Consider the following 23,572-nt stretch of genomic DNA (forward strand, 5'->3'; position numbering starts at 1 on the left):
AAAGAAAGAGGGTTATTTAGAATCTAATTTTCATATGAATCCAAGACTGTTTAAAATTTTAAAACACCAATTTATGAAATGATTGATACCTTTCCTCCATGTGCATAACGAATCAGTGCTCCGATATCCTTTTCCTGCATCTCATACAGGCGATCTAAATCAGCCCCTCGTTCTTCAAGCTTTCGCGTTATCTGGACCAACCAACATAGTTAATAAAAGAGGCAACAAAAGTTTAGTTTGAGAAATAGTAAAGGTATATCAGACAAACTTCTGCTGAAATATCCCTATCAAATTGTCTAAGTGGATGTTGATGGGGCCAAATTTGCCGATCCACAGCCTTGCAATATTCCAACATTAACAAAGACATCTCAGACCAGCCTCTGCGCAAACAAATTTCGAATAAAGCCCTCATAATACGAGCCAAACTAGCACTTATATATGCAGCATCAGAAACCAATGAAAAGGTATCAATCGACCCTCGAGATATGTACAACTGCAAGTAAAATAACCAATGCATTAGTCACTACATATTACCTTTTCTTTCAGTTAAAAATTAGCAATAGTGCCAACTGCCAAAAAAACCGAAAGAAAAAAAGGCAAAAGAAGAAATGTAACCTGAATAAGAATGGAAATTTTTCCATGTTTATTTGAAGGACCACCCTTAACTTCCAACGGACATGAATTGCGTGCCATCATCTCTAACTCATTCTGTTCCTCTTCACGAACAACAATATTTTCAAATTCAGAGGAATGGGCAACCATTTCAATTACCTACAGTAGAAACAAAGTGGTATCAGGCATCAGCATATATAAAATAAAATGAAAATTCAGGAATCAGCATATATAAAATGAAATGAAAATTAACACAAAGAAAAGAACCTTGAGAAAAGAAACTACAGATAAGTGTTTCATAGGGCTCTGCATCTAGAGAATTAAGACAACACAAAAGAAGACCAATCACTGAAAAGGTAATTGGCCTTTGGTCTCTAGGTAAGTATTCCTTAATCTATGTTTTCTTTAAAGGAATTTTTTTTATAAGTAAAGTTTAGCATAACAAAAAGAAGTTAAATAATATATCAAAAGGTAGCCCAAAAAATTTAAACATCAAGTACACCAAAGGAAACATGTAGCATAAGCAATAGGTTGTAAACAATAACCTCACTCTCATTCATGTGGCGTCTCAACATTTCATTGTAAGTTTCAACACTAGAATACTGAATATAGAAGTGGCTTGCAATGCGACCAAGCTCTGTACAGTAAAAATTGCCACTTTTCTCATCAAACCGCATCATTTTTGCTTTGTCAAGTGACCGTGCAGCATCTGTTACAAGAGCTCTTTGCTTTGAACTTAAACCAGGATCTGCAATAACCTGTCAAAAAAAAGTAAAAGATCCATTGTGTAAGCACCCTTACAGTCAAAAAAATATATACATTTGTGAGCACTTTATTGGTACCAAATTCCGACCAATAACCAAGAACATGTTCAACAAGTGTCAGGGGAGGCAAAATGTCAGACATTTCTTCCAAGCTAAGTGCTCTTAGTATATGCATTCCTTAGACATTCCACCAAGGAAGAGAAAGCTTGCCCACTGGAGAGAGAAAAAACTAGAAAGATCAACCCTTGCAGAAAGTTTAGTTATTGGGACTTGGGAGACATATTCCTCCCACCGGGCTGCTCATCAACAAATAGCCACCCACAGATTAAATCTGTAGATTTTTTATTCATTATGGTTGATCTTATTTGCATTTGCATTAAGGCTTGTTACATGTCACCATCTCTCTATGTATCATTTCGTAGCTAATATCCAAGATCACTCATTGGACTTCAAGGAGTACTCAACGCGTATTACTAAAATTTTCATTAGGAAAAATCTTATTCAATGTGTGGTAACAGATATTATAGTAGTCTGTTAATTTTTGGAAAATATGAAAAAGCTAAAATCCAAAAATGTAGGGGAAAACAAATGGCATAGACATCAATAAAAATGTTCAACACAAAATGTCTATATTTACTTGTCAAACCAGACATTATCAGGAGCTAGACTATATCATAACAGATCATCATATTTGCATCAGAGAATAGTATGAACAGACATACAATACCTCATCCCATCCAATACCATATGCCAACGGATTCAACCTCATCCTTATAAAAAGATATGTATATCCAAGCCATGCACAAGCTTCCTTAACATTAGTGACTGTACCCAAAGCTACTTCCGCATTTAAATTATCTTTCAGGGAGCTAATAAACTGCAAAATATAAAGAAAGAAATCACAAAATCAAAAAGTGAAGCAATAATTAACAATATAATCTTCAGATTTATTGGATGATGTAAACATGGCAAAACTTGCAGTATAGGGAAATAAAAAACATATGAATTGCAGCATCGCCGAATAATTAATCTGAAATAATGAAACACCAAATGTATTATCTATCTCCTTCTAATTCCTGCTCTTACAAAGAATTTATGAACTTAACATCCCACTTTGCACTAGCTTGCAAGAAAAAAAAAGGGTCTAATGATAAATAAAGTTTATGAAAAGTTTCCATTTTCCAGTCTGATTAACACCTTTACTTCATCGTGAAATTTGCCCAAACTATACCAACCAAAAAAGGGGGCTGTTTTCAACATCTTGTTTGTACATAAATCCTACGAGAGAGAATGAGGCATAATAGAGATAACTTAACTAAGTAAATTAACAAAATTTTGCATAAAGCCCAACCCTTCTATCACTTCTATTCTATTACATCTTATCCTAGTAACTCAGATCATAAACAACAACACTCTATACTCAATAAATTATTATTATGGTTTCTATTTTTGTTTCAAACACATTTAGGTGTAGAATAAGCGTAAATGTTTAAAACTTCAGTACCCACTAGATTTTTTTTTCTTTTTCCTTTTTTTGGGAGAGGGGGGGGGGTGTGTGGGGGAAGTACAATCGTAGATTTAGAGATCCATGAAATCAACCAAAGAGTTACAAGGTACCCTAACATAGTACAACATTCAACCACATGGCTTTGTTGCTCAGGGGGAGTCAGGTAAGGTGTACAAACTTCATAAAGCCATACATGGCCTTAAGCAATCTCTCAAGCTTGTTTTGGTAAGTTCAGTGAAGCAGTGATCAAATTTAAATTGCATCATTACCAATCTAATCACTCTATCTTCTCTTATACCTTTGAAAGAGGAAAGATCTCATTAATTGTGTATGTTGATTGCATAATTATTACTAGTGAGGACAAGAAGGAATTGGCGTAAATGTACTTTTGGTCCCTACGTTTTGGGTCATTTCTCGATTTGGTCCCTAAACTGATTTTGCTCCTAGGTCAATCCCTGAAATTAGAAAATCGATTTTATTTTGGTCCCTGCCGTCAACCCACTAACAGAAAATACATACGTGGCAAATAGCGTGTCCTACTTGCTGACATGGCGCTAATGTGGATATTAAAATATTATTTAAAAAACTTATTTAGCATTTTTGAAATGCCATGTCAGATTTAAATTAATAAAAAATTAAAACAAAAAATCCAGGTCAGAAATTTTAAAATAAATAAACATTAATTTAACTAAATTAAGAAGAAAAAAAAAAGCTTTTTCAGTTTAAAAAATTGAGTTCCTATCCCAAAAAAAAAAAAAAAAATTTAATCAAAATTTTTTTAATCTTAAATCTAAATTTTTTTTTTTTTTTTCCAAAGGAACATATTCATGTTTTTTGTATTCTTCCTCATCGTATGATTCATATTCTTAGCAAATTAAGTCAGACTACATCTCACAAAAATCATTTCTTTTTCTTGATTTTCTTCTTCTTTCTTCCTTTCTTCTTTCTTCTTCTACGCTGGAACCCAAAAGCAAACACAAATTTTTCATTCTTCTTTCTTCTTCGTAATTTCTTTCTTCTTCTTCGCTAACATCCAGTTGCTTGCTCTAATTTCCCCTTTTCTTTATTCTTTCCTCTTCACCTTTCTTGTCACATAAATATTCTTTCTTCTTCATCAATCTGACACAGGAGAGGGAGAGAAAGGGCCGATCTATCACAGTGGGTTTGTGGCTTCCAATTGGTGTTTTGTGCAGTGGTTGCAGTGGATTGGGTTTTTAAGGGTTGGGATAGGTGGGTTATGGGTGGTTGCGATCAGTGGGTTGAGGGTTGGGATCGGTGGTTGCTGGGTTTAACTTGGTGGTGGTTGCTGGATTTAGCTTGGTAGCAGTTGCTATGTTTTGTGTGGTGGTTGTTCACGCGGGTTACCATTCTGACCAAAGTCAGCTTGTAGGCCCAGAGGTTTTTTGTTATTGTGAAGCCCAGATCAGTGGTTCTCACACCTCTCTCTAGCTCACCCTCTCTCTAAGGTTGATTTGGAAGTTTTTAGCTTGGGATTTTTGTGGATTTGATGTTACTTCTTTGCTGTTTGCTGGTTGCTGGTTGCTGGTTGCTGGGAAATTTTGGAAGATTTAGGAAGATTTGATTCGGTGGTGGTGCTTTGCTAGTTGCTTGGGTTTATGGATTTGATTGCTGGAGATATGGGTTTGGGGTTTGGTTGAGATTTGGGTTTGGGATTGATTATGGGGAAGAACACAAAGAACAAGAACATGTTTAGAAAAAATAATGAAAGGAATTAAAATTTTAAAATAAAAAAGAAAGACATTCAATATGAATATCTTCTTCTATAAAAAAAAATAATAATAATAACAAAAAAAAATTAGATTTAAGATTAAAAAATAATTTAGATTTTTTTTTTTTTTTTTTTTTGGGATAGGAACTCAATTTTTTAAACTGAAAAAGCTTTTTTTTTTCTTAATTTAATTAAATTAATGTTTATTTATTTATTTATTTTAAAATTTCTGACCTAGATTTTTTGTTTTAATTTTTTATTAATTAAAATTTGATGTGGCATTTCAAAAATGCTAAATAAGTTTTTTTAATAATATTTTAATATCCACGTCAACAAGTAGGACACGCCGTTTGCCACGTATGTATTTTCTGTTAGTGGGTTGATGGCAAGGACCAAAATAAAATCAATTTTCTAATTTCAAGGACTAACTTAAAAGCAAAATCAGTTAAGGGACCAAATCGAAAAATGGTCCAAAATGTAAGGACCAAAAGTACATTTATGCCAAGGAAATTAACAAGTTTGAAGACATTCCTTCAAAACTTGTTTTGCACTAAGGATTTAGGAAAATTGTGCTACTACTTGGGCATTGAGATGGTGCAATCTAAAGAAGGAATTATTTTTTCATAGAGAAAATATGTGTTAAGACATTTCGGAAGAAACAGGTTTGTTAGGCTATAAACTTGTACAAATGCCTATGGATCCTAATGTCAAACTTTATGTGGATTTGGGGAAGTTATCCAATCCTAAGCGTTGCTGTCATCTAGTTGGTAAGTTGAATTGTCTCACCATCACTCGCCTAGATATATCCTTTGCAATTAGTGTTGAAATTTAGTACATGGTTGTTCCTCGTTTCTCACATTGGGAGGCAATTCTCATGATTGTGAAGTATCTTTATATATATAAAATTAATATATATATATAATAGAATTTTAACCTATGACATCTGCTCCAGGGTAATTGTTTTTTATCATTAGGCCAAGACACCAATTGATTTTTGGTGTAGATGAGTTCGAATCCCAAATCTTTTTTTCGATGACAAAAAATTTCACTAGTTGAGCTAACTAGAAAACCATAGGATTGTGAAGTATCTCAAAGCACATCCAAGCCGCTGATTTTTGTATAAAGAAAATGGTCATTTATGTGTGGAAGCATTCACAAATTTAAATTGGGTAAGATCACCCTCAGAAAGGAGATCTACTACTGGATATTGCACCTTTCTAGGGGCAGTTTGATCACTTGAAAAAGCAAAAGCAAGAAGCATAATGTTATTTCCTGATCTAGTGCTAATTAAGTAATGAAATCTTTGCTCAAAAAATAAATAAATAAATAAACAATGAAATCTTTCTTAAGTCCATTTGTCAATAGCTTATTTGCATAGTGTTTATCAAAAAATATATAGTTTTTGGTAACTTTTATGTTAAATATGTGAAAAAAAAAACTAAAAGCTAGTTTATTTCCAAAAAACTAAAAGTTAGATTATTTACAAACAAGCTAAGACAAAAGGCAAATAGGCAATTGCCAAACGCACACAAAGCAACAAGAAGCATGAACTTCCTCGAAGAAATCTAAAACATCCTTCTCCATAACTCCCCCACTATACCCACTAGAGTTCTTTTTAATGTGCACGTGTAGCTTCCTTGAAGAAATTAAACAACCATATAGATATAGTGATAAGGGTGAAGCTTTTGAACTTTAAGTTAACCATGGTCCAAATTTTCACATAATGGTGTCGCAATTGTTTTCAACACCCAATGAAAGTGACCTTCAGATATGGTTTCGGAGTTAATTATTCCTTAAGTGACCCAGCTCTGATGAACATTAAAAATACAGCATACATCTCTAATGAAATGTTTTAATCTTTTAAAATCAGTTAAACGACATATAACCTGGCTTTCAATGGGGAGTTGACTCGTCAGCAACCGCAAATAGTAGGCTAGTTTGTCATGGGATGTGATGATGATGCCTTCACCACTTTTGTCAAACTGAGGTCTACCAGCCCGTCCAAAGATCTAAAACAAATATATCAATGTGATCAGTAAAAACAGCTACACAGTAAATCAACAACCGCAGCTGTATATTAAATGAACTTGTTTTTATATGTTTTTCCAACAGAAAATTTCAGGTCTTACCTGCATAACATCAAGCATGCCTAGATCTCGCCACCCACCAGCCTTTGGATCATATAATTGTGTCCCCTGAAGGATGACACCAAGCAGATGGCAACATAAGAGGACAAACTTGAAAACTATATGAGACTTATCAGGCTACAAATGCTAATATATTCATAACCAATAACATTTGCAAGTATACACGTGTGCGCACACATTTTGTATGTGTATGTAAATCAGTAAATGTAGTCAAAATTGGTTTTGAACATTAGTACTTTCATAAATTTCCATCAAAGTTACAACTTTTCATTCTAGCTTTTCTTTTAATGGGGCGACACTTCATTTAAGTGTTTCAAAGAAAGGGTCCTCTTGTGATGCAAAGATGCAAAATAAACCAACTGAATTGAAAAAGGGATCCTATTGGTAACAAACAACCGTGATAGCACATGCAAATTTCAGTTTCAGCACACTGCTAGACAGAGCCATGCATCTGCTTGCTAAAACTGGCAAGTCAAAGTTTTCAACAAGCTGAACAAAAAGAAAGTCATCTCAGTTGCAGCATGTGTACTTTAATTAAGAGTACTTTATCTAATATACCAACTTATTTCCTCTCTTTTTCCTATCCCGGTGGAGGTTGCAAACCGTATTGAACAACTTCAACAAAACTTTCTTTGGAGTAGTATGGGGGATGATAAAAAAACTCACTTGGTGAAATTGGCTATGGTTTGTGCTCCTCTTCAATCTGGGGGCTAGGCTATTAGAAGTTCGAGAAGTTTTAATAAAGCGCTATTTGGAAAATGGCTAAGGAGATTTGGGAATGGGTGACAAGCTTTGTGGAGGAGAGTGATAGGGATTAAGTATGATTGTAAAGGGGGAGGTTGGTGCTCTCTTCCCGTAACTGGTCCTTATGGAGTGAGTGTTGTGGAAGTCCATTAGCCGTGACTGGCCTTCTCTCTCGTCACATCCAGTTTGAGGTTGGGGTTAGGTCTACTGTTAAATTCTGGCAGGACATTTGGTGCAGGGACACCCCTTTGAGAATGTGCTATCCAGAATTATTCACTATAAGTCGAAATAAGGAGGCTTATGTGGCTGATCTAATGAAATTCCCAAATGGTGTTCTTTTTTGGGATTTGAATTTTGCAAGAGCGATTCAAGATTGAGAATTGGAGTCTTTATCCAATTTCATGGATAGTATTTATGAAGTCTCTTTGAGGGGAGTTGGGGAAGATAATATTTGCTGGATTCCTACTAAGAGAAGAGGTTTTGAGGTTCAATAGTATTACCAGATATTGACAAAAAGAATAGACCAGTCCTTCCCTTGGAAGATTATTTGGAAGCCTAAGATCCCTCCCAGAGTTTTTTTTTTGGGGACTGTAACTTTAGGGAATATTTTGACAATTGATAATTTACGGAAACGAAAATTTTGGATTTTAGATTGGTGTTGTATATGAGAAAGAGGGAATTAGTAGAGCACCTCCTCATCCATTGTCCTATTTGCTTCTGACTTATAGTCTATGGTGTTCACCTTGTTTGGCATTCAACTCTTGTATTTTATGCACTGGATTGTACTTTGTCCCTAATGTATACTTCCTGTATACTCAAGCAACACTTCTTTTTAAAATTTTAATATATTTATCATTACTTGTCAAAAAAATTTAAAAAAAAATGTGCTCAAACTTTACAGCAGAGGAGGGTTGAAAGCACAACCCAAATCGTCTATTATTCCAAAAACATGTAAAAGAAGAAGTAGAAAAGTTTGACCAAGCAAAGAATAGACAGACTTAGAAGTAAAACAATTGATATTGAGGATAATGTAAAACTTTATTCCTATTAGCCTATTATCCACTTGTCTTTGGTTATGCGATTAGAAAATAGATTACTTAAATTGCACTGATGCAGCAGTTAAACAGAGAACACTTGCAATGAACAAATAAAACAATTACCACAAACCTTGATCACAACAGTGTGAGCAGGCAAATTTACACCCCATGCCAAAGTTGCTGTACAAACAAGTACCTAAAGCAGCAAATTATAAAAATGCGCAAATATGTCAGTGAAAATCCAAAAGTACTGAACTATGAGTGAAAATTGAATGAGCTTTACCTTCAAGAGTCCATCAGAGAAAAGCCGCTCAGTCAAACCTCTATCAGCACGTAGCATCCCAGCATGATGAACACCGATTCCATATTCAAAAAGTTCAACAAGATCTTTGTTTCTGGACTTAACTACTTCCCTCTGAAAAGCATAAAGGAAAATCTAAGAACAAAAAGAGAAAAAGGTCCTAAGAACAACCGAAGAAAATGAAGCATTAAGTTCCCTGCCTTGATTAAGTCAAACTGTGGATGTTTATCATTGCTAAAGAGATCAAGATCATCAAATTTTCGGCCAAGTTCAACCTGTTCAACATGCCATAAAAAATATTAGTGTAAGCATAGAACACACTGATAAACTTCAAATAAGATTGCCCCATCATAGACACACATAATACCCATAAACGCATTCATTGGCATTTGAAATCTTTAACAAGAAATGTAATTTCAAAAAACATACAGATCTATCATCCATTGGAGAACAAAAGGCATAATCAGTTGTTGTCGACAAAAATTCAGACAAGTAAGATGATCTGATATGATGAAAATATATTCATGAATGGAATGCTTGTTATGAGTAGAATTTGAAAAGGTGCATAAATTCATATTGCTATAGCTGCTTCAATTGCTTTGACAACCATCCAAAGTGATGCAGGACAAAATTCAATGGAAAAATTGAAGAAAATTAAACAAAAAGAAATGATAGGCCTAGGAATCAACACCTAGGTTGCCAGGAATCATCACCCAGCTATTGGAAAATTCCAACATTAAATTTTTATTTCTCAAATCATATGTCCCCTACATTAGATAGGCTTCCAGGAAACATCAATTAGGAAAATAACATAATCCCACACAATCCTCAATCATAACAAAACATTAATGAAAATTCAAATTCAAATAAACATTAAATTTGGTGATTCAAATTCAAATGAGGACTAATATTATACATGTTTGTAAAAAACAATGCCCTCTCTAATTTCTTCTTAATCCATAATAGTTTTCTCTTCTACATATAAATTTTAGCATTGCAGTCCTCTTCCCTAAGCCGCAAAACTCTTGACTTTAGTCTCCAACTTACCTCCTCAATTAACATGATTTATTGTAAATCTCCTCCCCTCAACTCCCATTTGGATTTTTCCTCCACAAATAAAGCTCTCATCTCCTCTTTCGCATCCAATTCCTTGACCTCCCTTAGCAACTCTTTCTTCCAAACACCCACATCTCCAAATTTGTCTTTGTTCCATCAAATTTAGGTCTTGTTTCACAGCTCTTAATTTTGACAAGTACAAAACCTAGCCCTCGTTTGGGAGAAGGGAATGGAATAGAATAGAATGGAAATGAATGAAAATAATAATTTTAGAATATTCTTCTCTTCTCTTATTTGGGAGTTTATATGGGAGAAAATGGAATGAATAAGAGGGAACACTCATTCCTCTTTATTCTCTTAAAATCTCAAATTTTCATTCTCCTGAAATTGGGAAGAATGGGAGGGAATGAAATTAGATTTAGGTTGTGTTTATTTTGGGTGTAAATGATTTCCGGAAAATATTTTACACCCAGCAGCGTGTTTGGGTGCACATGTAAAATAAAGTTTTCCAGAAAATCTTAAACTTTGACTGTAAAATAAGCCCTTTGACCTGGAAAATCATTTACGCTTCTCTTTTACCTTCAAATGATTTCCGGACTCAAGACACCCAAAGAGAGAGAAAGAAAGAGTAAGAGAGAGTACAAAGAGTGATCTAGAAACACAAACAAACACATCCTCGCCGAACTCACACCCAGAGAAAGAAGACCCATCCCTCAAGCCGAGCAAGGAGAGGGTACTCCGCCGACCCATCCCTTGTCCTCGTCCTCCGCCATTCTATCCCTCATTCTCAGGGTAGCCACCGAAAAATAGATCGAACCACCATGAGTCCATGACCCAATGAACAACCCACCCTTAAGCCAATCAGACCGCCATGAGCAACCCACCCCTAAGCCGATTTGTCCACCATGTGCACAACCCACTCCTAGATCAAACCACCCAGTGAGTGACCCACTCCTAGATTGAGCCGCCACCTTTAGATCGACCCACCGTGCCCATGTCGCCACTACCGTCACCACCACCAAGTCACCCACAAACCGATCTCCCTCTCTCTCACTTAATCTCTCTCTCTCTCTCTCACAATTGGTCTTATGATTTTGATTTTTTTTGTTTTGATTTTTGTTTCTTTGATTGTTTATATATTTTGATTCTCTGTAATAATATTTGTTTGAATCCTAAGAAAATGCGAGAAACATGATAAAAATGGGTTTTCTAGAGCATTTTCAGGAACACAACCAAACACTAAAAAATATTTTCCAAAACATTTTTTGGAATCCAACCAAACACCTGAAAATGTTTTCATTTCTGAAAAATATTTTCCCCTGCATTCATTTTACACTCGGAATTCGATTTACATCGAACAAAACGCAGCCTTAATGAATTTTTTACTAAAACTCTCATAATACCCCTACATATTCAACCCTTTATTTTAAAATAGGGGTCTAACAGTAATATTGTCATAAAATGATTCCATTTCATTCCCTCTATATTACTTTCAAACAATATTACTTACATTCCATTCATTTTCATTCATTTATATTCCTTTATTTTAAAACATCCAATCAAGGTTACTTAATTTCATTCCATTCTATTATTTTCCATTCATTTTCCTTGCTTAAATACATTCATTTCCATTCCCTTATAATCATTCCATTCCATTCCCTTATGAACTTCCAAACAAAGCCTTAGGAACCTTGGTAATGATGATTCTCCCACCACTGCTTCACCTTCTACACAAGCACCTCTGACCTCAGCCACATATTTTCGAACTTAAAGTGAGACTTACCCCCCATGAAACTCCCATTTTCAAGCAAGATAGGAAAATGGTCCAAAGTGTACTAGGAAGCAAGCTTTAAGCTAAGGAGGAAAAATGTGCTTCCCAATCTTATGAAACCAAAAATCAATCCAATCCCGATATGGAAGGAACTTCCTGATTGTTGGACCACATGAATCGCCCCCCATCAATAAAAACCTAGGTCAAAACTTGCTCAGAAATGAAGTCTAAAAATTCCCACATAGCTAGAGAGGACCTGCTTCCGCCAGCCTTTCTCTAGGAAATATAACTACATTAAAATCCCATCCTCATCAGCCTTCCACAATCCAATTAGCACTAAATTTGGTGATTCAAATCCAAATGGTCACTAATTTTGGTATCCTCATCACAAAAGCTTTCTTAATAACAAGCTAATGTAGTGATAACAACATTATTAATGGAAACCTGCATAAAAAGGAGTTCAAGACAAAAATACATCCAAATTGATTACATTTAATTGGAAAGTAGAAGGGTATACCAATTTCTGAGCTGTTTTTGCTGTGTCCTTACGTGAATGAACAAACACCATTGCCTGATGACCTTGCCTTAATGAATCAACAATCTGGAACAAAAAGTATCATAAACTAATATATTGACATTCCAACAAATTACACTCACATGAGCCAAGATTGAAAGCACAAACCTTTTTATAGCAAATCTCATTCAGCAATTCATTGCGAGCTAAATAGTTCTGCTCACTAATTCCAACATATTGTTGAGCAAGAGGCACAGGACGATAACTAGAATCAAAGAAGAAGAGTCCCGCCTCTGGATTCACTCTCAGAAATTGTGCCACCTGGGTGTTCACGGAAGAGATAGAATCCATATTAAAAAGCGAAATGCAAATGAGGCTTCAAATTTAGCCTCTACAGGCTAATGAGAAGGAAATTATAAGTAAGAATTATATGGCCAAAAAACCTCCAAATAATTTGGTAGGGTGGCTGAAAGCCCCACGATACGTATCATTGTTTGTGATGACTCCACCTGTAAGAGGAAAAAAAAATACAAGCAAGTACATAGAATTACAACCAATTATGTTACAATTACTACATTTCCAAAGTATAATACAAAAACCAAATACTTTCGCAAAACTGACATATTGATCCACATGGCATCACCCTGAGACATTTAGTCATACACATCATCAGGTTGGGTGAAACTTGTCTGTCAATAAGAACAAGTAAAAATTGCAGATTTTTCCACTAAAATAGTTAATGATCCACCCAGTCACAAATTACTGGAGACACAAATCTAAACTTTATAGGACTAACTGAATTCTTTTTCTTTTTCTTTTTTGTCTGTGCAATCGGAAAGAGTATTACCAAAAAAAAAAAAAGTAAATAATTGGAACAGTCAATTGATTCAATCTTATAAGATACGGCATTTAAGGCATTTTGCGGTGCCCTAATCTTCTACAACGCACCATTCCCAACAAGATCCAATACTCTTAATACAATTATCCAGTGTAAAACATGACAAAACAAAGGTTTTTTGGTACCAAAATCACTTTCTTCAGATTTTCTCAAATGCACTTTCCCCAAGAAGATCCAATAATCTATATGATGTTATTCAATGTTTATCTTATGCTGCCCCCAAACTTGAAAAATCTCTTCATGCCACACTCATTCTGAACTTTGTTATTATTGTTGTTGTATCAGTTTTGGTTTTGTCGTGCATTAGGATTGCTTTTGGATTATCATGTGGTCGCTGAATGTTAAGTAACATGCTTATATAGACTACTAGGGTTTTTGAGCTCCCAAAAAAAATAATAATAAAATAACTACTAGGACTACAAAAATAACCTCAACTCTAGAAATTAAATATAATATTAATAACTTAATTAACCAATAAGTCCTAAAATAAAATCCAATTGACCAATAAAAATTATCGATTGGTGTTGACGTGATGTTTGTGTAAATCAGCCGGGGAAACTGTAATTCATATACTTCTTCACTCTGCTATTGCTTATGAGTTGTAGGGCATGATTTTCGCATTGTTCGGAGTTATGTAGAGCCAGAAGGGGTGGAGGATCTCCTAAAAAGCTGGAACCGCAGGCTGCATGGACCCAAAAGTCATGATTTGGAGCGCGAATCCCCATTGTCTCATATGGTGCCTATGGTGTGAAAGAAATGCATGGACCTTTGAGGGACAAGAGAAATCGGTACATGATCTTAAGACTCAAATCTTTATTTCAGTGGATGAATGCTTCGTCTCTGTTTTCTTTTGATAAGATGTTTGAGATGCTTGATTCTTGTTCTTTTGGTGCTTAGCCTATTGTCCTCTTTGTACATATCCTGTGTACCAGTTTCTACTTTTTGATTTCTAATAGAAGTTTTATTATGTATCAAAAAATAAATAAAAAATCCTCTATTGATCCATCACACTCTAACTCTATGCAATGTCCTTTAAATTATTCTTCAATTAATAGATGGTGGTCACATAAATTACCGTGTTCTACACCAACTGTCAACCTATCAAAACCTTTCTGGTACTCTCTACAGGTTCAGGACCAGATGTGTAAAAATTTTAATGGAAAAACTTGTGGCCCACCCAAAAAACAACAAAGTAAAGGAAAGAAGGATTAATGCTTGATCACATTATAAAATACATAAGTATCTGACTTCTCCAAGCTGGTAAAAGATGCACGAGTAAAGGAAGGCATATAATTTATATGATGTTAAAAAAGTCATCAAAAGCTAAGGCCTGAGAGTGATAATGAACAATATATTACAGTGGAACAAATCTATTTAACTTCCATTGATGAAAGTGATTACTTTCAACAATGGAAAGAAATGATGATCTACTAAATCTTTACCTGACGGAGGGTCCGAGCAACAAGTGCCTCTATTACAGGGCCTCTATCGTCATTCAAGAGATGCACTTCATCGATAATTAAGAGCTTCACCATCATTGAAAGTGACATGTCACTACTCTTGCGCGTAATGACATCCCACTTTTCGGGTGTTGTCACTATCATCTGATTGACAAGCAATTAGTAAACCATTAGTTCCACCACGCATGTCTCCAAAGCACCCCTAAGCATGCCTTAAAAAAAAAAAAACAAGTAACCTGAGTTTCTTCAAGTTCATTCTTTGAAAGTTGCATGTCTCCAGTAAGTTCTCTCACAGTCATGTTCAGTGGAGATAAACGGTGACTAAATGTTGAAGTGACCTCTGCAGCTAATGCCTAGAAGTACATGACCAGAAATAACCTATCAATCACAGTTACTGAGGCCCCCTTCCCTCCCATCCCTCAAAAAAAAATTTAGAAAAAGGGGAAGGAAAGGGGGGGGAAGAGTAATGTATGGGTTGGTTTTACCTTCATAGGAGCAACATAAACTATCTTAAACTCATTTTTATGCAAGTAACCATCCTTGAAGTGCTGACCAATCTGAAATAAATCATAACACTCACTCATACATCTGAATTTCAGAAACTACAACAGACACTGCCAGTATCATTTCTTTAATTTAAGTTTAAATATGAGTTCAAAAATATTTCATGCATCACACCTAAGAAGAACTTTAAATATCATAATATCACCAATAAGTTAAAACAATCTTAAACAGTCAAAAACTGAATTTTACTCATTTATATAGAGCATAAAATTTTACATATGCATATGACATGACAAAAGGCATGCCTTTATATCAATTAAAAAAAATAAGTGAAAATAAGAGGGATATCTATAAAAATATTGGATGTATTTATTCCTCAGCTCATACAAAATCATAGGACCTCTTCCATATAACAGCACAATGTGCTCAAGGAATCACATATTATCATAAAACCAAAATTGTATTTTACTTCCACCTCATAGTGTAAAGAATAACAAAATCTAAAACCCCAAAATAGTAGAGTAATCAAGGTACAGCTAACTGATTGCACACCTCATGTAGAATGGAAATCATAGCAATATTTGTTTTGCCAGCTCCTGTTGGAGCACAAACCTGCAAGTATATGAAAACTTCAGAAATATTAAAAGCAGTGCTTTTACTAATAAGGTGTTCCTGTTACTAAAATTTGATGACTCACTAGTATATTCTCATTAGTGTAATAAACTGTTTGAAATATCCGGCTCTGGATGCGGTTCAGAGACTTGTAGCCACGAAAAGCAGCTTGTGCGAAGTCATCTAATTCCTTTATCTCAATCTGACAGCATATGATAGTTTTACACAAAATGAAGAGAAAAATCAACATGAAAAAATGACAACTAGAAGTAATAATAGAGTAGCAATAGCAACCCAATTGGTTATTAAAACCAGCAAGATAGACTTATCCAGAAAGAGAACTCTAATTTGTCACAATCTCTGATAGAGATTCTCTATGCTGCAACGAAATATGGTCAAATGATCAATGCAAGGCAACAAAGCATTCTATCTTACATAAAGTTCTCCAAAATAGAGTAGTATCTACAAGCTTATGGATGAAAAGTAGTGTAAATTAATCAGTTTTTTATTTTGTTTTACACACACCTGCTGAATCTTGATCCCACAACCCCACCCTCCATCCCATTATTGTGGGCTCCATACCATTATTGTGGGAGGAGGAAGTGGAATTTGAGCTAGAGCTCATTGACTAGTGTAAATTAATCATTTATATCTTTATGCCTTTGTCTTTAGTTAATGTCAAAGAGAAAAGAAAAGGGGAAGTTTCTATAAGGTAAACAAGTCAGGTCAGACAATATTTTAGTGCTGTCACAAATGGCAATAGTCAGTTTCTTATAATTTTTTGATAATTCAATTGTTACAACAAGTGGGGAGGGGGGTTTAAAACATTTAAAGGAGACCAAACAATGCCATTGAGCGACAAGACTCTTGGCAGTTAATTTCTTATGATTTTTATTACAAAATGTAAAAATTGCACAGCAATTTTTGCTCTTGACCGCGCTTCTTAACAAAGTGTGCTAATCTTTAATTCTTTACTAAAGAATCTGCATATTCATAAAGTGATACCATTTATATCCCATAAGGGGATCTGTAAATGTAGGGTCATGCTCTAAGAAGTTCAAATTCAGAGGTCCAGATCTGATGCAAACAAAGGGATTCCTTCTTTTCACTGTATCCTCTGATAATGCCTCCCTCCCCCAACAAGCATTTTACAACTCACAAGGAAGATTTTATACTCATCCAGTACCAATGTCATATGATATGAGTAAGCTATAGTGTTATACAGAATAGGAAATGATTGACGTGTTTTATCATAATTATCCAACCACTTGGCCCATAATGACAAGTAAAATAATGATAAAACAAGAGCTTATCAATGCTACAAATCAATGAAAAAGCTTTTCCCATATCAAATCACATTACATTAATTCAAATGCAGATTTGATTGCAACTACTTCCAGTAGAAATATAGAATCTCAAAGTGTCCAAAAGACAGAGCAAGAGAGAGAGAGAGAGAGAGCACCATGCAAACAGGCAAACAGGAATAAAAAGGTATTAAGTGAACACAATAGATTTGGTTTTAGACAATTCTTTAAAAATTATATGTATATACACACACATACAAACAACAAACACCTTAGTATTGTACAGTAAGAATAATAACAAGCATATCTCAACCAGATTTTTTCTTACTTACAGCAATTTGCTACACAACTTGCTCATTATCAATCTTCCCATGTACCTTAAAATGTTCTATCTTTTTCTTTTCCCAGAATCTTGCTCTCTTATCAATTAGTGTCTCAAAGTCATCAATTTAAAGCACAAAGGACAAGAGATCACCCAATAAAAAGATATTGATGATTTACTATGATGAATATGAATGTATAACGCAACAAAAGAGAGGTACCAGTTTCTCTCCAGGTTTCATTTCTGCAGTTGGCAATGGGGGGATGATGACCTCCTCATAGCCCTTATGATGCTTCCTGACAGTTCCTTGAGGAAGAGCAGTAACTGCTAGTGAGAGGGGTCCTGGGCCAGATCCAATTAGATCATCAAATGGACTCTTCCTTTCACTTGCTTGAAGTAAAGAAGAAAAATTTGCAGCAGACAAGTCACTCTCAACCCCATATTCTGTTCCTCGTCTATGCCTTTTTTCCTCCTTGCGCCGAAGTTTATCAATTTGCCTTTCAGACTCTGTTTGAACCGTAACCTAAAACAGAAGTGGAAGCAAAGAATTGATGACAAATCTAACCTTTCAATGAATTATAGATTAATAGAAACAGTTTTTTTCTCTTCGCACAGAGATTTGATAGATTTTTTTCATACAAAATTGAGATGGTACCTGAGTACCATAACTCGGCATTCGTGATTGTGTATTTGAAGTCGTTTTGTCAGATTTCAGTCCAAGCTTACCATGATGGATAGCATCAACAAGTTGCTTCCGATGCTGGAAAAAGAAAGAATGTTTAAACCATCATCAGGAAAATTCCAGATTAAATTTCAACATTATGTCAGCAATATGAATTTCTTTTGATAAGGGGACAGATGTTGCAAGATAAATTCATGAATCAATAAGAACTGTTCATGTTCTTACCGATACAAGTTCTTGAACAGTCTCGAATGCACTATCCCCAACAAGATCCAACAAATCACCAGCAATCTTCACAAAAATTCAAGATAAAGATATTTTAAATCGTCAAAAACCTATTTTCTTCACATGCATGCTCAAAAACTACACTCATAAAGCCAAAATAAGAATAATTATTGATACCGCCTCGCCAGGTTTGTCTGAATCAAGCACCCGGCAAATGGCCATCGCCAGTTCGTCGCGTGAAAGCAGTGAAGTACTTCCCCCAACTATCCGTTCGCATCCATCTCTTAACCAACTCAAATTATAGTTTCCCCCATCAGAAGCAGAAGGGTAATGTGGAGAGCTGTCATGTTCATACCAGCCTTCATGAAACAAAGAAGGTACAGTCCTTTCCTCACCCAATAATTCCCCATCCTCCAAAGAAACATCTACCAGAAACCGAGCAGGTGCTTGAAAAACAAGGTCAGCTCCAAATTCTATATCATCGCCACTCCCATTTACATGCCACTCTGAAATAAGTATAGGCCCATGGTCACTAGGCTGCAATCTAAAAAGATTTTGAGCTAGAGAGGCAACTCTCTGCAGGTTAGCATCAGAAACCATGTGACCAAGAAGTTTTTGCAAGTCCAACCTGCATTTCAGAATCACTAACTGTAATCACTACTAGCTCAAGTTATACACTCAATCTACATTTAAGATAAACCAAATGAAGGGGACTATTCATGCACCATGGTGTATTTCATTTGGAAAGTAGTATCTGCTTTTATGAATTTTTACTTCTGGGCTGCAATTTATGCTTAATGTGTTACCATTTTTATCTCAGATTATGCAAATTCTTCACCAATAAGTTCACAACAATCACAGTTAAACCAACTCTGTTTTAAGTGTTATTCGTAAACTACACACTTTGAACCAACAACCTCACCCTTCACCTTGCTCTTGTTAAGAGAGGAGGTGTCATTTGAGCTAGAGCTCATTGGTGAAAATCATAATTAAACCAACATGCCGCTTACCACGTAGCAAACGACACTTCATAATGTGATTTTATTTTCAATTTGAACAGAAAGAACATTAAAAATAAAAAAAGGACATCTAACTCTTACTTCTTCTCAGCAATATTTCTATCAACATTGTCCTCCTCCACTGGACCAAAAAGACGATAAGCAGTGAGTGCCACCTCACGAAACGCTTCAGAGGGCACTTCTCCATCAATCAACTCCACTACCGCCGCAATGAACTGTTTATATGCTTGCCGAACTTCAAAAGAAGCTGCTCCACATATTTGCATTAACAGAGGAACATCATAACAAATTCAATGAGAAATAAATAAATACATCCACACAAAGATACACACATACACACACACACACACACACACACACACATATATATATTGAGTAATATATAAGCATTTAGAAAAATACCTTCTTCCCATTGATATACAATTTTCCGTGCAAGTTCAGATTCATCAATTGTGCTCGCAGAACTAATCATACAGTTCAAAATTAAAATAATTATTTTTCATAATATCCAGCATAAAACAATAAAACAATAAGAACTAAAGAAATGCTTGAAATGAATGTGGCAATCAATGTCATAGACCCTACAAAGCGTTACCTCTCCGTTTGGTTGCCAAGAAAGCAAAAGAAAATCAAGATTACATAACATTTTAAATCCTGTGCCTTAAATTTGGTAAAATTTTCCAAACTGTACTAAACTCACTTGAAAAGATTTAAAAAGATAATTTTATCTTGTTCTTGTTCTTTATTAATTATTTAAACAATTTAGGATTCAGAATTCTGGTTTCCCATACTTTCCTATGATTTTCTTGGCAACCAAACAGAGAATAGACGAAGAATGAAAATGAATTGAGAGGAATGGTTACTTCCGAGGCTTATTGAGGTTCTCGAGGATGAGTTTCCGATGGAGATAGGCCTGGTCGACATCGAAGGGGTTTCTCAGAGAGTTAGTCAAGCGAGGAAGTTGGACCAACATTCTTGCCGATTTTGCGTGTGGAGGTTTAAAATTTTCTGAAACCCTAGAAAGCGTTTCTTCTCGGAGAAGATCTTTGTGCGAAGGTTTTTTCTGAAATTCTTGAAACGTTTCTTTCTTGGTGCAATTTTTGTCGCCGGAGCGAGAGCTTGAAGAAGAAGTTGAAGGTGTGTTTCGCATTTATATGTGTGAGGCATGGCAAAATGGCAAAACGGCAAAGACGGCATGCCGTTTTCAATCAGACGACACCCCAAATGCCCAAACTTCAATTTGAATTTAAATCTCCATAATTTTTTTTTGGATTAACTTTTTTAATTCAATTCGTAGTTTACACTTGCACCTAAAGTTTGGGAAGTCTTTGCACTTAGGTGCACATTTATCAATATGTGTGTGTGAGAGAGATAATTAGATAGTTAAGAGAAGATAAATTTGAATTTTGAATGTGTCTATTAAACAACCCGGAAGTATTAGTTAAATTACAAAACTTTTAGCGCGCTTCTATTAATATTATTAGTATGGAAATTATAAAAAAATATGTTCATTAGTTCAGAGAAAAAATAACAACAAAAATCTAATTTGTACGGAAAGCTAACAAAAGCAAAATTCAATTTTGAATCTAGTTGAATTTTTTCTAAGCATTGGTTGGGTGTGTGTGTATGTGATTAGGTTTTTTATGGTTTACTTATATTGAATTCCTCATTTTCTACTTTGAATTAACTCACTTGGTACAAAAATTAAAAAAAACTTACATTAGATGAGACACGTGAAGCAAAATTATACTCTAATTGAATTCCAATTTTTACACTGGATTAACTAACTTGGCACCAAAATTTAAAAAATTAGATTATATGAAATATGTGGCACAAAATTAAACTCTAATTGAATTCCAATTTGAAATTTAATTGGATTTTCTCTCATCTTTACATATATATATATATATATATATATATTAGGTTCTACAATTGAAGTCCAATTTTGCGCCATGTGTCATAAATAATTTATTTTTAGAAAGAGTTTTATTTCTTAATTTTGGAGTCAAATGTGGAACCATGTCATAAATATCCATCCAAGTGAGTTATTGCGTACAAAAATCAAAGAGTCTATAATTAATGAATATAAAAAAATTAAATTAAAAAATGGACAATTTGCATTTTTTTACCTAATAATATTATTACAAGACTTTTTAAAGAGTTAAAAAAAATATAAGAACGATTATCAATGATATTTAAATTATATATGTAAGAATTATAGTATGCATTTAAATGTATATCTTTTGAGTATATTTATGCATATGCATGGGGTTACAAGCCAATTAATTAGCTCACTTGGCACAAAAATTAAAAAACTTACATTAGATAAGACACGTGATGTAAAATTAAATTCTAATTTTTACATTAGTTAACTAACTTGGCACAAAAATTTTAAAAATTTAGATTAGATAGGACACATGACACAATATATATATATATATATATATATAAAAACTGAAGTGTAGTATTTATTGTCATTCTCTAACTCATTAAATCCAACTCACTATGAACGACCTTATACATTCTTTAACTCATTAAATCCAACTCACCATTAATTTAGCTTTCTTCTAACTTTCAACTCTTCATTTTTCCTTTCAAAACCGTTTCGCTCTTTTGAAGTTTAAACCCTTCAATTGTCACTCCTGTGATTAACTATGTTATTTTTAACACTATAAATTTCCAATTGTTCTCTCTACCTCCGCGAAAGTTGCCAAAGTGGCATTAGATTTGGAAAGTCCCTTTGAGGTGTGTTATTTCCCTTCTTATTTTTTCTTTTCCCCCAACTTCGGTTTTTTCATTGGATTTCTAAAGTTTGTGGATGATATGCCTTTTTTGTGGGTTGCCGACAATGTGACCACTTTGGGGCCGTGGGTGGCCAGGATTGATTTGTCGATTATGAGAAGGGTTTTCAAGAATTAGAAATCACTATAACAACTTTTTACTTCATATTCATGTTGTACAATTTTTATTTTATAATTGTCTTTTTCCCATTCAATTTGTTTATCTTTGACATTTTAGTTTTCTTACATTTGACATTTGTTTAACTGTATGTAAAAAAAAGAAGAAAAGAAAACCAAAGTTTAATGTATTTACCTCTGATAGTTTTAAAACAACAATAGAGTATATACTGTAATTATACTCCAATTATTGCTTTCGTATTTGTTGACTCAATGGTTCTTTTTTGTTGTGGGACCTTTCTCAATTTCTGTTTGGCTTCAACAAATATTATGTTTAGCACACATTTTCTTATTATGTGTAGCACATAATAATTTGATCTTGCAGTCCAATAGACAACAAAAAATCTACCTCAAAAATTTGGTCACGACGAAATAGAAAATCTCAAAATATGATTGCAAGTTTAATTTTTATCTAATTTTGATAATACTAAATGTGGAATTTGGTTCTTGCAGGGTTTAGATCTTTGAACTAGATAGATGAGAGTTTGACAATGAAGATTTCTTAATTAACCAGAGACACTTCTAAGGAACTTTAAGAGAAAAAATTAAGTTTTTTCAAAACTTCCATTATAACATATAGTATAGATATATATAGACATTGTTTTTGGTTTTTGATTCTTTATTGATTTCATGATTTAGTTATTAAAAAAAACCCAAAATAATAGAACAAGAATGGATAATACTTTTAAAAATAGTTCAATTTTTAAGGAGAACAAACTATTTTCAATAATTTTTAGAGAATAAATTATACATTATACCATATTACAAAATAATTATATATTCTCATGCATCGAGAAAGCAAAGAAGAAAACATCCTTCGCGCAAGTTTTTTTACTTCTTGCACCCTTACTAGTAAAGGGGCTCTTTTTCCAAGGAGGCATTCTGCTAGGAAGGCCAACCGTTACATAAGTCGCCATCAGTCTAGGAGAGAAGCAAGCTACCTTTCTTTGATCCACCTTCCTGGGCAGGGAAGAGAACGAAAATAGGTCACGGATGGTCGCATGAGTCTGCGACTAGTTTATATATATAATAATAGGTGAAACTGAGAAAAACTCAAATTAGAATTCCAAATTAGAGTTCCAATTTTGAGCCATGTGTCCTACATTATTTATTTTTAAAAAGTTTTATTTCTTAATTTTATAATCAAATGTGGGACCACATTATAAATATTTATCCAAGTGAGTTATTAAGTACAAAACCCAAAAAGTCTATAATAAATGAATAGTTAAAAAAAAGTGTTTCACAATATAAATAAAAAAATTTAAAAAAAAATAAACAATTTACATTTTGTACCTAATAATATCCTTATAATTTTTTTTAAAGAATCAACAAAATATAAAAATGACTATCAATAGTATTTAAATGTATCTATACATATACATGAGGTTATAAACTAGTTTATATATA

At 34.1% G+C, this 23,572-nt stretch overlaps 1 protein-coding gene across 1 annotated transcript in view; it reads right to left on the reverse strand.

The window, feature by feature from the left end:
- The window catches only part of LOC115966043 (DExH-box ATP-dependent RNA helicase DExH14), a 38,155-nt gene extending 17,763 nt beyond the window's left edge, over nucleotides 1-20,392 (reverse strand). The window contains exons 1-25 of the mRNA XM_031085381.1: nucleotides 20,072-20,392; nucleotides 19,611-19,672; nucleotides 19,290-19,455; nucleotides 18,367-18,817; nucleotides 18,190-18,255; nucleotides 17,938-18,042; nucleotides 17,503-17,805; nucleotides 15,742-15,858; nucleotides 15,597-15,656; nucleotides 15,026-15,097; nucleotides 14,777-14,893; nucleotides 14,523-14,684; nucleotides 12,626-12,691; nucleotides 12,351-12,503; nucleotides 12,186-12,269; nucleotides 9,042-9,116; nucleotides 8,824-8,955; nucleotides 8,671-8,736; nucleotides 6,742-6,807; nucleotides 6,499-6,621; nucleotides 2,104-2,253; nucleotides 1,158-1,370; nucleotides 616-771; nucleotides 269-493; nucleotides 90-191 (exon numbers count right to left, since the gene is read on the reverse strand). Of these exons, the coding sequence (XP_030941241.1) occupies nucleotides 90-191; nucleotides 269-493; nucleotides 616-771; nucleotides 1,158-1,370; nucleotides 2,104-2,253; nucleotides 6,499-6,621; nucleotides 6,742-6,807; nucleotides 8,671-8,736; nucleotides 8,824-8,955; nucleotides 9,042-9,116; nucleotides 12,186-12,269; nucleotides 12,351-12,503; nucleotides 12,626-12,691; nucleotides 14,523-14,684; nucleotides 14,777-14,893; nucleotides 15,026-15,097; nucleotides 15,597-15,656; nucleotides 15,742-15,858; nucleotides 17,503-17,805; nucleotides 17,938-18,042; nucleotides 18,190-18,255; nucleotides 18,367-18,817; nucleotides 19,290-19,455; nucleotides 19,611-19,672; nucleotides 20,072-20,358 (3,579 nt within the window). The 5' untranslated portion in view covers nucleotides 20,359-20,392. The remainder of the gene's footprint in view (nucleotides 1-89; nucleotides 192-268; nucleotides 494-615; nucleotides 772-1,157; nucleotides 1,371-2,103; nucleotides 2,254-6,498; nucleotides 6,622-6,741; nucleotides 6,808-8,670; nucleotides 8,737-8,823; nucleotides 8,956-9,041; nucleotides 9,117-12,185; nucleotides 12,270-12,350; nucleotides 12,504-12,625; nucleotides 12,692-14,522; nucleotides 14,685-14,776; nucleotides 14,894-15,025; nucleotides 15,098-15,596; nucleotides 15,657-15,741; nucleotides 15,859-17,502; nucleotides 17,806-17,937; nucleotides 18,043-18,189; nucleotides 18,256-18,366; nucleotides 18,818-19,289; nucleotides 19,456-19,610; nucleotides 19,673-20,071) is intronic.
- Nucleotides 20,393-23,572: the final 3,180 nt, after the last annotated feature.

The sequence above is a fragment of the Quercus lobata genome, chromosome 10, assembly GCF_001633185.2.
Source record: "Quercus lobata isolate SW786 chromosome 10, ValleyOak3.0 Primary Assembly, whole genome shotgun sequence".
In the NCBI taxonomy this organism is placed as follows: domain Eukaryota; kingdom Viridiplantae; phylum Streptophyta; class Magnoliopsida; order Fagales; family Fagaceae; genus Quercus; species Quercus lobata.